At 47.3% G+C, this 18665-nt stretch overlaps 1 protein-coding gene across 2 annotated transcripts in view; it reads left to right on the forward strand.

Moving 5' to 3' along the window:
* RGP1 (RGP1 homolog, RAB6A GEF complex partner 1) overlaps window positions 1-18665 on the forward strand; it is a 102505-nt gene that overhangs the window by 79892 nt on the left and 3948 nt on the right. The window contains exons 5-8 of one of the 2 annotated variants that reach the window (XM_063957479.1): window positions 6270-6317; window positions 7447-7590; window positions 16452-16579; window positions 16851-17028. In XM_063957479.1, coding sequence (XP_063813549.1) covers window positions 6270-6317; window positions 7447-7590; window positions 16452-16579; window positions 16851-17028 — 498 coding nt within the window. Of the gene's footprint in view, window positions 1-6269; window positions 6420-7446; window positions 7591-16451; window positions 16580-16850; window positions 17029-18665 lie in introns of both variants that reach the window. The other variant, XM_063957478.1, reaches the window with a different exon arrangement.

Genomic DNA, 18665 nt, shown 5'->3' on the forward strand with positions numbered 1-18665 from the left:
AAATCCTCCTATGTAAAGCCGCCTGGTTGTCAGCGCTGTGACTTTACATGACACTTAAGTATTCTACCTGCCTTTTTAGTCAGTGTTAGTAAGAAAGAGTGCACTTAGTCAGGGTTTATAGTACAATTACCCTGTGATATACATCCAGTTCTTACTGTGCAGTGTTATATCTATTGTTATATAGCTGTGTAAGCTAGTCCAGTGCAGTATTATTGTCAGTAATAACCTCTGCATTGTACAGACTGTGACTATCTGTGTGTGCATTGATAGCCGAGTGTTGTCCATCTCGTGTCTTTCACTCAACCTGCTATCCCTATATTCTATAACCTGAGGGGGCTTGGTGCGTCAGGTTTTATCTAATATAGGATTTTCACAAAGATATACTGTATTACGTATTTTTCTCTGTGATTTAGTCACCATATCTCTCCTTTATCTCTGCTGGTGCTGACTACACTGCGCAGGGGTTTGGGTTTAGAGGTATAGTGCTGCTGATAATTGTACTGTGTTACCTCATACTGCAAGTTATATCATGTCTGCTTCTGAGGGTAACGGTTCTGGGGCTGAACACACTGCCGGTGTTGCTGAAGCCACAGATCCATATGAAGAGAATATAGCAGCTGTGGGCTCTGGTTCTGGGGGCTCCTTGCCCCCCAGTGGGACTGTGGCAACGGAGGCACATACTGACCCACCGTGGGCTGCTTTTTCCACGCTTCTGCATACGCTAGTTCATAAACGAACACCTCCTATGGGACCCCCAATGCCGGTACAACCGTATGTGGTCCCTGCAGCTAAACCGCCGTGGGCGGACGATTTATCTGCTCAGTTAAAGAAGTTGAACCAGTCCCTGACCACTAAAAAGTCTGACCATCGCTCGCCTAAGTCCAAGGGGTCCTCTAAGCGAGCGCTTGTCTCCTCACAGTCCACTGCTGTCACTGACACCTCGTCTGATGAAGACGGTACGTATACTGACCCCACAGGTTCCTGACTCAGATATGGTTGATGGGGAGGGTAGTTCACATGTGGATGTTCCTGATCTTGTGGAGGCTATTAAGTTAATTCTACAGATTACGGATGATCCCGAGCCATCTATCCATCCTAAGAAACTAGATAGGTTCAAGCGTCAGAAGGTGATTAAACAAGTTTTACCTCACTCTAACCACCTAGTGCAGAGGTTCTCAAACTCGGTCCTCGGGGGCCCACACAGTGCATGTTTTGCAGGTCTCCTCACAGAATCGCAAGTGAAATAATTAGCTCCACCTGTGGACCTTTTAAAATGTGTCAGTGAGTAATTAATACACCTGTTCACCTGCTGGGTTACCTGCAAAACATGCACTGTGTGGCTTCCCGAGGACCGAGTTTGAGAACCTCTGACCTAGTGGATATACGTCAGGAACCCTGGGAAAACCCGGATACGAAGTTTGTGCCTCACAAGAAAATGCTGGCTCGCTATCCCCTCGCGCCAGAGCTGTCTTAAGAATTGGGAAACGCCTCCTCCAGTGGACTCACATGTGGCTAGGAAACCGTCCTTGGATGTTCCTCAATGTTCTTGCTGACAGGATATGATAGATTTCTTCTCAGTCTCCCGTGACGTGATTTCTCGAATTCAAGGAAAAAACAGACAGAGGGGAACGAAATGGTAGTAAGGTCTACAGATGAAAGTTTCCTTCCCCCTTTTCCTCCGCCCCCGTGGTAAATCAAACAGGGTAGGTCCGTCACCCTTTTTTCCTTATACAGGAGATTAAATATTCTGATAGTTCTTTGAACTTTCCTCAGAATGGTGTATCTCTCCTTTAGGGGTCCACCACAGTGAAGGATGAGCAGGTAGGTACCAGAACGTACCTTACTTACTCCAAATTAAACTGTATAAATCCTATAAAGGTATCTTTTCACCAAATTTTTCAGGGGAGATGAGATGGTATCAGGCGTACCCGACTTACTGTTTTACAGGCGTAGTCTTCCACATAAAGGTATCTTTATATCACCTCTCTTCCTTTCTGTACTCAATTTCTCCCCCTCTATCACCGGATGGTTATTCCAATCTCAATCAATGAGGATAACAAAACAGAGAGAGGGGAACAGGAATTATAGAAAGGTCTGAAGACGGGGATTTTCCTTTCCCCTTTTCTTCCTCCAACCCTTAAATCAGTCAAAGAAGGGGTGGGTCCGTCACCTTATTCCTCAGGAGGATGTGTATCTCCTTTTAAGGCTCCACCACAGTGCGGGATGTATAGGTATGGTATCAAACCGTACCTTACTTACTATGAATAAAACTGTATAAATCTTATAAAGGTATCTTTCCACCAAGATTTAAAAGGTGAACTGATATCCAGCGTACCCAACTTACTATATCTTGTGAGTCGTCATCCACATAAAGGTATCTTTTCTAACCGTTCTCTTTCTTCTACTCCTCCCCCTTGTCACTTAATGATGCTGAACCAGGTCCTTTTGATCTGCTATTTTTCCCCAATATTTAATTTAAAGGTACTGTGTGGTCCTTTAGCTGGATGCCGGGTTACAGATATAGCTCTTGAAGTATATTGGTTGCCCAGTACTGATATAGCTCCCAACATGACCCTCTCCAGGAGGGACAGAATGCTCTGCCTTCAAAAACCAACCCCCCTCATCGATTTTGCCAGACAGACGTCCCGACGGACCAGACAAATACAAACACACTGCATTCGGTGGTACAGACCCTCCTGGATACAGGAGTCGTAGTACAGGTGCCTCTTGCGCAGAGGGGCCGGGGGTACTATTCTCCGCTGTTTCTAGTCCCGAAACCGAATGGGTCCTCCCGGCCCATTCTCAACCTCAAGGCATTGAACAGGTTTGTGAAGGTTTCCAAGTTCCGTATGGAAACCCTTCGCTCTATAGTTCTGGCCTTGGAACCTGGGGACTACATGGTCTCCCTGGATATACAGGATGCTTAGCAGCGTCACATCAGCAATACCTGAGGTTCGGTATTGGCAACCTTCATTACCAGTTTCGGGCGTTACCTTTTGGTTTGACAACGGCTTTGCGAGTCTTCACCAAAGTAATGGTGGTGATGACGGTGGTACTCCGCCGTCAAGGGGTCAGGATACTGCCGTACCTGGACGACTTGTTAATCCTGGCAAATTCCCCAGAACTTCTCCTGTGTCATCTGGATATGACGGTCCGGTTTCTACAAGCCCACGGGTGGCTCATCAACTGGAAGAAATCCTCCCTGGTCCCTGCTCAGAGCATGGTGCACCTGGGAGCGCTATTGGACACTCACAACCAGCGGTTGTTCTTGTCTCAGGAGAAAGTCCTGAAGCTTCAGGACAGGATTCGTTGCTTCCTTTCTCATCCGCAAGTGTCGATACATTCGGCAATGCAGGTGCTGGGCCTCATGGTCTCAGCATTCGACATGGTGGAGTATGCTCAATTCCATTCTCGCCCCCTCCAGAGGCGGATTCTAGCCAAGTGGGACGGCCTGCCTCACCGGATCAGGTCTCGCATGATCTCATTGACTCCGGAGGTCCGTCTGTCGTTACTTTGGTGGCTCCGGGACCAACAGTTGTGCAGGGGCCGTCCCTTCTGGATATCCAACTGGGTCCTGTTGACGACAGATGCCAGTCTAAGAGGTTGGGGCGTGGGGCTGGAGCAACACTCCCTTCAGGGTCGGTGGACCAAGGAGGAGTCTCTCCTCTCGATCAACATTCTGGAATTGCGGGCGGTCTTCAATGCGTTGAACCTGGCCCAGCATTTAATTCAGAACCGTCCTGTTCAAATACAGTCGGAAAACGCCACCACTGTGGCTTACATAAATCGTCAAGGCGGCACTCTAAGCTGTTCAGCAATGAAGGAATTCTCACGGATTCTACGTTCGGCGGAATGCCATCTACCAACCTTATCGGCAATATTCATTCCGGGAGTCCTGAATTGGGAAGCGGACTTTCTCAGTTGTCAGGACGAGCATGCCGGCGAGTGGGGCCTCCATCCAGAAGTGTTTCAACTCCTCATGGAAAGGTGGGGTCTTCCAGATGTGGATCTGATGGCGTCTCAACACAATCACAAGGTTCCGGTCTTCGGAGCAAGAACAAGGGATCCTCAAGCAGCATTCGTGGATGCGCTGGCGGTGCCGTGGAGGTTTCGGCTGCCGTACGTGTTCCCTCCGGTGTCACTCCTGCCCAGGGTAATTCGGAAGTTCAAGCAAAAAAAAAAGGAAATCTGCCTCTCATAGCTCCGGCGTGGCCCAGACGCCACTGTTTCTCAGACCTGCAAGGCCTATCGTCAGTGTCCACTTCTGCTTTCACAACGCCCAGACCTCCTCGTTCAGGGCCCCTGTGTCTACCAGGACCTAGCCCGGCTGTCTTTGACGGCGTGGCTCTTGAAGCTTCCGTCTTGAGGGCTAAGGGTTTTTCTGAAGAGGTCATTAAAACTATGTAACGGGCCCGGAAACCGGCTTCTGCTCTGATTTACTATAGGGTCTGGCATTCCTACTTTGTTTGGTGCGCATTTAATAATTATGACGCTTCCAAGTTTAGTACAGCCAAACTTTTGGCTTTTCTGCAGCAGGGCCTAGATTTAGGCCTGCGTCTGGCCTCCCTCAAGGTTCATATTTCTGCCTTGTCGGTGTGGTTTCAGAGAAAAATTGCGACTTTACCTGATGTTCATACTTTCACTCAGGGTGTGTTGCGTATCCAACCTCCCTATGTCCCGCCTGTGGCTCCTTGGGACTTGTCAGTGGTTTTGGAGGCGTTGCAGGAGCCTCCGTTTGAACCCCTGGGTTCAGCTGACCTTAAGTGGCTTTCCCTTAAGGTGGTGTTCTTGCTGGCTATTGCCTCTGCTAGAAGAGTGTCGGATCTGGGTGCCTTGTCTTGTAGTTCCCCATATCTGATTTTTCACCGTGACCAGGCGGTTCTTAGGACTCGTCCCGGATATTTACCTAAGTTGGTTTCTTCGTTCCACCTTAATCAGGAGATTGTGGTTCCGGCCTTTGTCTCTCCTGATTTGTCTCCCAAAGAGCGGTCTTTGGATGTGGTACGGGCTCTCCGTATCTACGTGAAGAGAACTGCTTCTGTTCGAAAATCTGATTCTCTTTGTTTTGTTTGGATTTCACAAACGTGGCTGGCCTGCTCACAAGCAGACCCTGGCCAGGTGGATCAGAATGGTGATTGCACATGCTTATGTGAAGGCTGGTCTATCAGCTCCTACTCACATTACGGCCCATTCTACTCTGTCTATTGGACCTTCTTGGGCGGCCCAACGTGGTGCGACCCTTGAACAATTGTGCAAGGTGGCTACGTAGTCCTCCGGGAACACGTTCATAAGGTTCTATGCCTTCGATACTGCCGCTTCCCAGGATGCTTCCTTTGGACGCCGGGTTCTTGTGCCCGCTACAGTGCGTCCCCTTCTTATAAGGAACTGCTTAAGGACATCCCCATTGTCCAATCCTTGTGGAGCCCAGTGTACCCCGCAGCAGAAATCGAGATTTATGTTAAGAACTTACCATTGTTAAATCTCTTTCTGCGAGGTACACTGGGCTCCACAAGGCGCCCACCCTGACGCACTTAGCTTCTTTGAGTTGGTATTGGCATTTGCCCCTGACACTTTTTCCTGTCGTGAGAGTGTGGTGTATGTGGCTACTAACCGTTGTCGTCTGTAGTTCCTGCTACTGCATTGGGCTGGTTAACTAAAAACTGAGCTCCTGTGCAGGGAGGCGGGGTTATAGAGGAGGCGGCGCTGTGCATCTTGGGAACAGTCAAAAGCTTTGAGCCTGTTGGTGCCTCGTATCAAGATCCTACTGTACACCCCGATGTTAATCCTTGTGGAGCCCAGTGTACCTCTCAGAAAGAGATTTAACAACGGTAAGTTCTTACCATAAATCTCGTTTTCGCTCTGCACTATTGAAGAAAAAGTTTTGCACATGTGACACTTGCGGTGTATTTACCCCTCGGCAGAGTATATGTCTGTGATTAATGTGGCCTTATAAAGGCTGAACTGGGCACCTGACTGAACAGAGCCATTGTTCCTTCTACAGTGGTGTCACTTTCTATGTATGCAGTCATCTAGGAAATGAGGAGGATTTATTTCAAGGTTTATCAGTACAGCTAATTATCATTCTTTGTCCCACGTGATGCATTGAGGTTGATGAGCCCTTTAGTGAGATGCTGGGATGGGGCCTGGTTATTAGATGACTCATGATGCCACCCAGGAAACTGGTGATGGAGACTTGTGGTGAGACGTAGAGGGAGATGGGTTTGGGGAAAGAGGGTAACTATAAAGTGACTGTATTTCTCTTCTCTCAGATTCCTACAGTGAAAGCCTGCCGCTCAGCGCTCCTCCCTCATTCCGAGGTCAGTCCGTCAAATATGTCTACAAACTAACCATTGGCTGCCAGCGGGTGAACTGCCCCATCCAGCTCCTGCGGGTCCCCTTTAGAGTCCTGTTACTGCATGGTGAGAGGGTCACACGTATGAAACATGACAGGAATGCACTGCACATCCTGAGCGCAACATAAGCCCTTTATATTCCACATACTGTATGCGGTGTGTGCTTCCTCACGTCTAATGTCCTATGTGTTTTCTGACCACGTACTCTATGCGGTGTGTGCGGGGAGTGTCCCATGTGTTTCCTGACCACGTACAGCCATGTTATTACTCTCTGTGTCACGTCTAATGTCCCATGTGTTTCCTGACCACGTACAGCCGTGTTATTACTCTCTGTGTCACGTCTAATGTCCCATGTGTTTCCTGTCCACGTACTGTGAGGGGAGTGTCCCATGTGTTTCCTGACCACGTACAGCCATGTTATTACTCTCTGTCACGTCTAATGTCCCATGTGTTTCCTGTCCACGTACTGTGTGCGGTGTGTGAGGGGAGTGTCCCATGTGTTTCCTGACCACGTACAGCCATGTTATTACTCTCTGTGTCACGTCTAATGTCCCATGTGTTTCCTGACCACGTACTGTGTGCGGTGTGTGAGGGGAGTGTCCGATGTATTTCCTGACCACGTACAGCCATGTTATTACTCTCTGTGTCACGTCTAATGTCCCATGTGTTTCCTGACCACGTACTGTGTGCGGGGAGTGTCCCATGTGTCACGTCTAATGTCCCATGTGTTTCCTGACCACGTACAGCCATGTTATTACTCTCTGTGTCACGTCTAATGTCCCATGTGTTTCCTGACCACGTACTGTGTGCGGTGTGTGAGGGGAGTGTCCCATGTGTCACGTCTAATGTCCCATGTGTTTCCTGACCACGTACAGCCGTGTTATTACTCTCTGTTTCACGTCTAATGTCTCATGTGTTTCCTGACCACGTACTGTGTGAGGGGAGTGTCCCATGTGTTTCCTGACCACGTACTGTGTGCGGTGTGTGAGGGGAGTGTCCCATGTGTTTCCTGACCACGTACAGCCATGTTATTACTCTGTAACTGTAGTAGGCCGGATAATAACCTTTCCGTCCATATGGGCTTGTTTGCCAGCGCTGCAGGGGTTTCAGCCACTACAGGAGGATGAGGTGGCCCCTTCCAATCCCTTCCTGGACGAGGAGATGTGTAAGAAAGACTCCAGACTGCTGGACTCTGCGGTGGAGATTCTCATGACCGTCACATCCCGAAGAACCTTACGTGGGTACATGTTTTACTCTCCGCCATGTTTGTTGTGTAGTTTCTGATGCTCCCACCTGTAGCGTGTAATGTGATGACGGATACTGCTAGCTCTGTGCCAGGGCACAATCTCCTGCTTGTGTGTATATAATGTGTAACATGCTCTGCTTCTCCTTACACACCAGTATAATATCAGTAACATGTAATGTGAGGACAGATACTACTAGCTCTGTGCCAGGGCACAATCTCCTGCTTGTGTGTATATAATGTGTAACATGCTCTGCTTCTCCTTACACACCAGTATAATATCCGTAACATGTAATGTGAGGACGGATACTACTAGCTCTGTGCCAGGGCACAATCTCCTGCTTGTGTGTATATAATGTGTAACATGCTCTGCTTCTCCTTACACACCAGTATAATATCAGTAACATGTAATGTGAGGACGGATACTACTAGCTCTGTGCCACTGCACAATCTCCTGCTTGTGTGTATATAATGTGTAACATGCTCTGCTTCTCCTTACACACCAGTATAATATCAGTAACATGTAATGTGAGGACGGATACTACTAGCTCTGTGCCACTGCACAATCTCCTGCTTGTGTGTATATAATGTGTAACATGCTCTGCTTCTCCTTACACACCAGTATAATATCAGTAATGTGTAATGTGAGGACGGATACTACTAGCTCTGTGCCACTGCACAATCTCCTGCTTGTGTGTATATAATGTGTAACATGCTCTGCTTCTCCTTACACACCAGTATAATATCAGTAACATGTAATGTGAGGACGGATACTACTAGCTCTGTGCCAGGGCACAATCTCCTGCTTGTGTGTATATAATGTGTAACATGCTCTGCTTCTCCTTACACACCAGTATAATATCAGTAACATGTAATGTGAGGACGGATACTACTAGCTCTGTGCCACTGCACAATCTCCTGCTTGTGTGTATATAATGTGTAACATGCTCTGCTTCTCCTTACACACCAGTATAATATCAGTAATGTGTAATGTGAGGACGGATACTACTAGCTCTGTGCCAGGGCACAATCTCCTGCTTGTGTGTATATAATGTGTAACATGCTCTGCTTCTCCTTACACACCAGTATAATATCAGTAACATGAAATGTGAGGACGGATACTACTAGCTCTGTGCCACTGCACAATCTCCTGCTTGTGTGTATATAATGTGTAACATGCTCTGCTTCTCCTTACACACCAGTATAATATCAGTAACATGTAATGTGAGGACGGATACTACTAGCTCTGTGCCAGGGCACAATCTCCTGCTTGTGTGTATATAATGTGTAACATGCTCTGCTTCTCCTTACACACCAGTATAATATCAGTAACATGTAATGTGAGGACGGATACACTAGCTCTGTGCCAGGGCACAATCTCCTGCTTGTGTGTATATAATGTGTAACATGCTCTGCTTCTCCTTACACACCAGTATAATATCAGTAACATGTAATGTGAGGACGGATACTACTAGCTCTGTGCCACTGCACAATCTGCCTGCTTGTGTGTATATAATGTGTAACATGCTCTGCTTCTCCTTACACACCAGTATAATATCAGTAATGTGTAATGTGAGGACGGATACTACTAGCTCTGTGCCAGGGCACAATCTCCTGCTTGTGTGTATATAATGTGTAACATGTTCTGCTTCTCCTTACACACCAGTATAATATCAGTAACATGTAATGTGAGGACGGATACTACTAGCTCTGTGCCAGGGCACAATCTCCTGCTTGTGTGTATATAATGTGTAACATGCTCTGCTTCTCCTTACACACCAGTATAATATCAGTAACATGTAATGTGAGGACGGATACTACTAGCTCTGTGCCACTGCACAATCTCCTGCTTGTGTGTATATAATGTGTAACATGCTCTGCTTCTCCTTACACACCAGTATAATATCAGTAACATGTAATGTGAGGACGGATACTGCTAGCTCTGTGCCAGGGCACAATCTCCTGCTTGTGTGTATATAATGTGTAACATGCTCTGCTTCTCCTTACAGACCAGTATAATATCAGTAACATGTAATGTGAGGACGGATACTACTAGCTCTGTGCCACTGCACAATCTCCTGCTTGTGTGTATATAATGTGTAACATGCTCTGCTTCTCCTTACACACCAGTATAATATCAGTAATGTGTAATGTGAGGACGGATACTACTAGCTCTGTGCCAGGGCACAATCTCCTGCTTGTGTGTATATAATGTGTAACATGCTCTGCTTCTCCTTACACACCAGTATAATATCAGTAACATGTAATGTGAGGACGGATACTACTAGCTCTGTGCCACTGCACAATCTCCTGCTTGTGTGTATATAATGTGTAACATGCTCTGCTTCTCCTTACACACCAGTATAATATCAGTAACATGTAATGTGAGGACGGATACTGCTAGCTCTGTGCCAGGGCACAATCTCCTGCTTGTGTGTATATAATGTGTAACATGCTCTGCTTCTCCTTACACACCAGTATAATATCAGTAACATGTAATGTGAGGACGGATACTACTAGCTCTGTGCCAGGGCACAATCTCCTGCTTGTGTGTATATAATGTGTAACATGCTCTGCTTCTCCTTACACACCAGTATAATATCAGTAACATGTAATGTGAGGACAGATACTACTAGCTCTGTGCCACTGCACAATCTCCTGCTTGTGTGTATATAATGTGTAACATGCTCTGCTTCTCCTTACACACCAGTATAATATCAGTAACATGTAATGTGAGGACGGATACTACTAGCTCTGTGCCACTGCACAATCTCCTGCTTGTGTGTATATAATGTGTAACATGCTCTGCTTCTCCTTACACACCAGTATAATATCAGTAACATGTAATGTGAGGACGTATACTACTAGCTCTGTGCCAGGGCACAATCTCCTGCTTGTGTGTATATAATGTGTAACATGCTCTGCTTCTCCTTACACACCAGTATAATATCAGTAACATGTAATGTGAGGACGTATACTACTAGCTCTGTGCCAGGGCACAATCTCCTGCTTGTGTGTATATAATGTGTAACATGCTCTGCTTCTCCTTACACACCAGTATAATATCAGTAACATGTAATGTGAGGACGTATACTACTAGCTCTGTGCCAGGGCACAATCTCCTGCTTGTGTGTATATAATGTGTAACATGCTCTGCTTCTCCTTACACACCAGTATAATATCAGTAACATGTAATGTGAGGACGGATACACTAGCTCTGTGCCACTGCACAATCTCCTGCTTGTGTGTATATAATGTGTAACATGCTCTGCTTCTCCTTACAGACCAGTATAATATCAGTAACATGTAATGTGAGGACGGATACACTAGCTCTGTGCCACTGCACAATCTCCTGCTTGTGTGTATATAATGTGTAACATGCTCTGCTTCTCCTTACAGACCAGTATAATATCAGTAACATGTAATGTGAGAACGGATACTACTAGCTCTGTGCCACTGCACAATCTGCCTGCTTGTGTGTATATAATGTGTAACATGCTCTGCTTCTCCTTACACACCAGTATAATATCAGTAATGTGTAATGTGAGGACGGATACTACTAGCTCTGTGCCAGGGCACAATCTCCTGCTTGTGTGTATATAATGTGTAACATGTTCTGCTTCTCCTTACACACCAGTATAATATCAGTAACATGTAATGTGAGGACGGATACTACTAGCTCTGTGCCAGGGCACAATCTCCTGCTTGTGTGTATATAATGTGTAACATGCTCTGCTTCTCCTTACACACCAGTATAATATCAGTAACATGTAATGTGAGGACGGATACTACTAGCTCTGTGCCACTGCACAATCTCCTGCTTGTGTGTATATAATGTGTAACATGCTCTGCTTCTCCTTACACACCAGTATAATATCAGTAATGTGTAATGTGAGGACGGATACTACTAGCTCTGTGCCACTGCACAATCTCCTGCTTGTGTGTATATAATGTGTAACATGCTCTGCTTCTCCTTACAGACCAGTATAATATCAGTAACATGTAATGTGAGGACGGATACACTAGCTCTGTGCCACTGCACAATCTCCTGCTTGTGTGTATATAATGTGTAACATGCTCTGCTTCTCCTTACACACCAGTATAATATCAGTAACATGTAATGTGAGGACGGATACTACTAGCTCTGTGCCACTGCACAATCTCCTGCTTGTGTGTATATAATGTGTAACATGCTCTGCTTCTCCTTACACACCAGTATAATATCAGTAACATGTAATGTGAGGACGGATACTACTAGCTCTGTGCCACTGCACAATCTCCTGCTTGTGTGTATATAATGTGTAACATGCTCTGCTTCTCCTTACACACCAGTATAATATCAGTAACATGTAATGTGAGGACAGATACTACTAGCTCTGTGCCAGGGCACAATCTCCTGCTTGTGTGTATATAATGTGTAACATGCTCTGCTTCTCCTTACACACCAGTATAATATCAGTAACATGTAATGTGAGGACGGATACTACTAGCTCTGTGCCACTGCACAATCTCCTGCTTGTGTGTATATAATGTGTAACATGCTCTGCTTCTCCTTACACACCAGTATAATATCAGTAACATGTAATGTGAGGACGGATACTACTAGCTCTGTGCCACTGCACAATCTCCTGCTTGTGTGTATATAATGTGTAACATGCTCTGCTTCTCCTTACACACCAGTATAATATCAGTAACATGTAATGTGAGGACGGATACTACTAGCTCTGTGCCAGGGCACAATCTGCCTGCTTGTGTGTATATAATGTGTAACATGCTCTGCTTCTCCTTACACACCAGTATAATATCAGTAACATGTAATGTGAGGACGGATACACTAGCTCTGTGCCACTGCACAATCTCCTGCTTGTGTGTATATAATGTGTAACATGCTCTGCTTCTCCTTACACACCAGTATAATATCAGTAACATGTAATGTGAGGACGGATACTACTAGCTCTGTGCCACTGCACAATCTGCCTGCTTGTGTGTATATAATGTGTAACATGCTCTGCTTCTCCTTACACACCAGTATAATATCAGTAACATGTAATGTGAGGACGGATACTACTAGCTCTGTGCCACTGCACAATCTCCTGCTTGTGTGTATATAATGTGTAACATGCTCTGCTTCTCCTTACACACCAGTATAATATCAGTAACATGTAATGTGAGGACGGATACTACTAGCTCTGTGCCACTGCACAATCTCCTGCTTGTGTGTATATAATGTGTAACATGCTCTGCTTCTCCTTACAGACCAGTATAATATCAGTAACATGTAATGTGAGGACGGATACTACTAGCTCTGTGCCAGGGCACAATCTCCTGCTTGTGTGTATATAATGTGTAACATGTTCTGCTTCTCCTTACACACCAGTATAATATCAGTAACATGTAATGTGAGGACGGATACTACTAGCTCTGTGCCAGGGCACAATCTCCTGCTTGTGTGTATATAATGTGTAACATGCTCTGCTTCTCCTTACACACCAGTATAATATCAGTAACATGTAATGTGAGGACGGATACTACTAGCTCTGTGCCAGGGCACAATCTCCTGCTTGTGTGTATATAATGTGTAACATGTTCTGCTTCTCCTTACACACCAGTATAATATCAGTAACATGTAATGTGAGGACGGATACTACTAGCTCTGTGCCAGGGCACAATCTCCTGCTTGTGTGTATATAATGTGTAACATGCTCTGCTTCTCCTTACACACCAGTATAATATCAGTAACATGTAATGTGAGGACGGATACTACTAGCTCTGTGCCACTGCACAATCTCCTGCTTGTGTGTATATAATGTGTAACATGCTCTGCTTCTCCTTACACACCAGTATAATATCAGTAATGTGTAATGTGAGGACGGATACTGCTAGCTCTGTGCCAGGGCACAATCTCCTGCTTGTGTGTATATAATGTGTAACATGCTCTGCTTCTCCTTACACACCAGTATAATATCAGTAACATGTAATGTGAGGACGGATACTGCTAGCTCTGTGCCAGGGCACAATCTCCTGCTTGTGTGTATATAATGTGTAACATGCTCTGCTTCTCCTTACACACCAGTATAATATCAGTAACATGTAATGTGAGGACGGATACTACTAGCTCTGTGCCAGGGCACAATCTCCTGCTTGTGTGTATATAATGTGTAACATGCACTGCTTCTCCTTACACACCAGTATAATATCAGTAACATGTAATGTGAGGACGGATACTGCTAGCTCTGTGCCAGGGCACAATCTCCTGCTTGTGTGTATATAATGTGTAACATGCTCTGCTTCTCCTTACAGACCAGTATAATATCAGTAACATGTAATGTGAGGACGGATACTACTAGCTCTGTGCCACTGCACAATCTCCTGCTTGTGTGTATATAATGTGTAACATGCTCTGCTTCTCCTTACACACCAGTATAATATCAGTAACATGTAATGTGAGGACGGATACTACTAGCTCTGTGCCACTGCACAATCTCCTGCTTGTGTGTATATAATGTGTAACATGCTCTGCTTCTCCTTACACACCAGTATAATATCAGTAACATGTAATGTGAGGACGGATACTACTAGCTCTGTGCCACTGCACAATCTCCTGCTTGTGTGTATATAATGTGTAACATGCTCTGCTTCTCCTTACACACCAGTATAATATCAGTAACATGTAATGTGAGGACGGATACTACTAGCTCTGTGCCAGGGCACAATCTGCCTGCTTGTGTGTATATAATGTGTAACATGCTCTGCTTCTCCTTACACACCAGTATAATATCAGTAATGTGTAATGTGAGGACGGATACTACTAGCTCTGTGCCAGGGCACAATCTCCTGCTTGTGTGTATATAATGTGTAACATGCTCTGCTTCTCCTTACACACCAGTATAATATCAGTAACATGTAATGTGAGGACGGATACTACTAGCTCTGTGCCAGGGCACAATCTCCTGCTTGTGTGTATATAATGTGTAACATGCTCTGCTTCTCCTAACACACCAGTATAATATCAGTAACATGTAATGTGAGGACGGATACTACTAGCTCTGTGCCACTGCACAATCTCCTGCTTGTGTGTATATAATGTGTAACATGCTCTGCTTCTCCTTACACACCAGTATAATATCAGTAACATGTAATGTGAGGACGGATACTACTAGCTCTGTGCCAGGGCACAATCTCCTGCTTGTGTGTATATAATGTGTAACATGCTCTGCTTCTCCTTACACACCAGTATAATATCAGTAACATGTAATGTGAGGACGGATACTACTAGCTCTGTGCCAGGGCACAATCTCCTGCTTGTGTGTATATAATGTGTAACATGCTCTGCTTCTCCTTACACACCAGTATAATATCAGTAACGTGTAATGTGAGGACGGATACTACTAGCTCTGTGCCACTGCACAATCTGCCTGCTTGTGTGTATATAATGTGTAACATGCTCTGCTTCTCCTTACACACCAGTATAATATCAGTAACATGTAATGTGAGGACGGATACTACTAGCTCTGTGCCAGGGCACAATCTCCTGCTTGTGTGTATATAATGTGTAACATGCTCTGCTTCTCCTTACACACCAGTATAATATCAGTAACGTGTAATGTGAGGACGGATACTACTAGCTCTGTGCCACTGCACAATCTGCCTGCTTGTGTGTATATAATGTGTAACATGCTCTGCTTCTCCTTACACACCAGTATAATATCAGTAACATGTAATGTGAGGACGGATACTACTAGCTCTGTGCCAGGGCACAATCTCCTGCTTGTGTGTATATAATGTGTAACATGCTCTGCTTCTCCTTACACACCAGTATAATATCAGTAACATGTAATGTGAGGACGGATACTACTAGCTCTGTGCCAGGGCACAATCTCCTGCTTGTGTGTATATAATGTGTAACATGCTCTGCTTCTCCTTACACACCAGTATAATATCAGTAACGTGTAATGTGAGGACGGATACTACTAGCTCTGTGCCAGGGCACAATCTCCTGCTTGTGTGTATATAATGTGTAACATGCTCTGCTTCTCCTTACACACCAGTATAATATCAGTAACGTGTAATGTGAGGACGGATACTACTAGCTCTGTGCCAGGGCACAATCTCCTGCTTGTGTGTATATAATGTGTAACATGCTCTGCTTCTCCTTACACACCAGTATAATATCAGTAACATGTAATGTGAGGACGTATACTACTAGCTCTGTGCCAGGGCACAATCTCCTGCTTGTGTGTATATAATGTGTAACATGCTCTGCTTCTCCTTACACACCAGTATAATATCAGTAACATGTAATGTGAGGACGGATACTACTAGCTCTGTGCCAGGGCACAATCTCCTGCTTGTGTGTATATAATGTGTAACATGCTCTGCTTCTCCTTACACACCAGTATAATATCAGTAACGTGTAACGTGAGGACGGATACTACTAGCTCTGTGCCAGGGCACAATCTCCTGCTTGTGTGTATATAATGTGTAACATGCTCTGCTTCTCCTAACACACCAGTATAATATCAGTAACGTGTAACGTGAGGACGGATACTACTAGCTCTGTGCCAGGGCACAATCTCCTGCTTGTGTGTATATAATGTGTAACATGCTCTGCTTCTCCTTACACACCAGTATAATATCAGTAACATGTAATGTGAGGACGGATACTACTAGCTCTGTGCCAGGGCACAATCTCCTGCTTGTGTGTATATAATGTGTAACATGCTCTGCTTCTCCTTACACACCAGTATAATATCAGTAACGTGTAACGTGAGGACGGATACTACTAGCTCTGTGCCAGGGCACAATCTCCTGCTTGTGTGTATATAATGTGTAACATGCTCTGCTTCTCCTTACAGACCAGTATAATATCAGTAACGCGCGGGGCCGTGTTGGGACCTTCTGCATTTTTAAGACTGTGTATAAAATCGGAGAGGATGTCATCGGCACTTTCAATTTCTCTGATGGTGAAATCCCGTGTTTGCAGGTGAGCAGCAGCCGCTGAGCACCCCATGTGCATTGCTGGCGCCAAACTGCCCGCCCCAACAATGGCTCATACTCGGCAGTGAACCGCTATGAAGCTTCGTCTTTACATTATTACTTTATTCACTTTATTATACTGTTGGTCTGTTTACATGAAGAGGTTGTAATGGGATTGGAAAGTGTGCGGCACCCTATAAATCTGTTAGAAGATGGCCACATTGTTCTTACAACTGCTGCAATGGAAATGTTCAGCTTTCTTCCTTCTCTGTGTGCAGTATTCCGTCTCTCTGCAAACTGAGGAGAGTGTGCAAGAAGACTACAGACGCACACGTGGACAGCCTGTATCTATCAGCACGCACGCTCAGCATCATGAGTCCTGTCTACATACAGCCAGCAGTCATTTCAGTCTTCCTGTGCCCCTGAGCTCCTGCCCGGGCTTCAGCACTAACATTGGTGGGTATAAGGCTTGGGTGTAGAGGAGAGGGAGGGCCCGCTGCTTGGGTGTAGAGGAGAGGGAGGGCCCGCTGCTTGGGTGTAAAGGAGGGAGAGGGCCCGCTGCTTGGACGTAGAGGAGAGGGAGGGCCCGCTGCTTGGACATAGAGTAGGGAGAGGGCCCGCTGCTTGGACGTAGAGGAGGGGGAGGGCCCGCTGCTTGGACGTAGAGGAGGGCGGGGGCCCGCTGCTTGGGTGTAGAGAGTGAGGGCCCGCTGCTTGGTCGTAGGGGAGGGGGAGGGCCCGCTGCTTGGACGTAGAGGAGGGAGAGGGCCCGCTGCTTGGACGTAGAGGAGGGAGAGGGCCCGCTGCTTGGAGGGAGAGGGCCCGCTGCTTGGACGTAGAGGAGGGGGAGGGCCCGCTGCTTGGACGTAGAGGAGGGGGAGGGCCCGCTGCTTGGACGTAGAGGAGGGGGAGGGCCCGCTGCTTGGACGTAGAGGAGGGGGAGGGCCCGCTGCTTGGACGTAGAGGAGGGGGAGGGCCCGCTGCTTGGACGTAGAGGAGGGGGAGGGCTTGCTGCTTGGACGTAGAGGTGGCTGGGGGCCCGCTGCTTGGGTGTAAAGGAGGGGGAGGGCCCGCTGCTTGGACGTAGAGGTGGCTGGGGGCCCGCTGCTTGGGTGTAGAGGTGGCTGGGGGCCCGCTGCTTGGGTGTAGAGAGTGAGGTCCTGCTGCTTGGACGTAGAGGAGAGAGAGGGCCCGCTGCTTGGACGTAGAGGAGGGAGAAGGGCCCGCTGCTTGGACGTAGAGGAGGGAGAAGGGCCCGCTGCTTGGACGTAGAGGAGGGAGACGGCCCGCTGCTTGGTCGTAGAGGAGGGAGACGGCCCGCTGCTTGGTCGTAGAGGAGGGAGACGGCCCGCTGCTTGGACGTAGAGGAGGGAGAGGGCCCGCTGCTTGGACGTAGAGGAGGGAGAGGGCCTGCTGCTTGGAGGGAGAGGGCCCACTGCTTGGATGTAGAGGAGGGGGTGGGCTCGCTGCTTGGACGTTGAGGAGGGAGAGGGCCCGCTGCTTGGACGTTGAGGAGGGAGAAGGGCCCGCTGCTTGGACGTAGAGGTGGGAGAGTGCCCGCTGCTTGGACGTAGAGGTGGGAGAGGGCCCGCTGCTTGGACGTAGAGGAGGGAGAGGGCCCGCTGCTTGGAGGGAGAGGGCCCGCTGCTTGGACGTAGAGGAGGGAGAAGGGCCCGCTGCTTGGACGTAGAGGAGAGGGAGGGCCCGCTGCTTGGACATAGAGTAGGGAGAGGGCCCGCTGCTTGGACGTAGAGGAGGGGGATGGCCCGCTGCTTGGACGTAGAGGAGGGGGAGGGCCCACTGCTTGGACGTAGAGGAGGGGGAGGGCCCGCTGCTTGGACGTAGAGGAGGGGGAGGGCCCGCTGCTTGGACGTAGAGGAGGGCGGGGGCCCGCTGCTTGGGTGTAGAGAGTGAGGGCCCGCTGCTTTGTCGTAGGGGGAGGGCCCGCTGCTTGGACATAGAGGAGGGAGAGGGCCCGCTGCTTGGGTGTAGAGGTGGCTGGGGGCCCGCTGCTTGGGTGTAGAGAGTGAGGGCCTGCTGCTTGGACGTAGAGGAGCGGGAGGGTCCGCTGCTTGGACGTAGAGGAGGGGGTG

Source organism: Pseudophryne corroboree, chromosome 1 (assembly GCF_028390025.1).
Source record: "Pseudophryne corroboree isolate aPseCor3 chromosome 1, aPseCor3.hap2, whole genome shotgun sequence".
NCBI lineage: Eukaryota > Metazoa > Chordata > Amphibia > Anura > Myobatrachidae > Pseudophryne > Pseudophryne corroboree.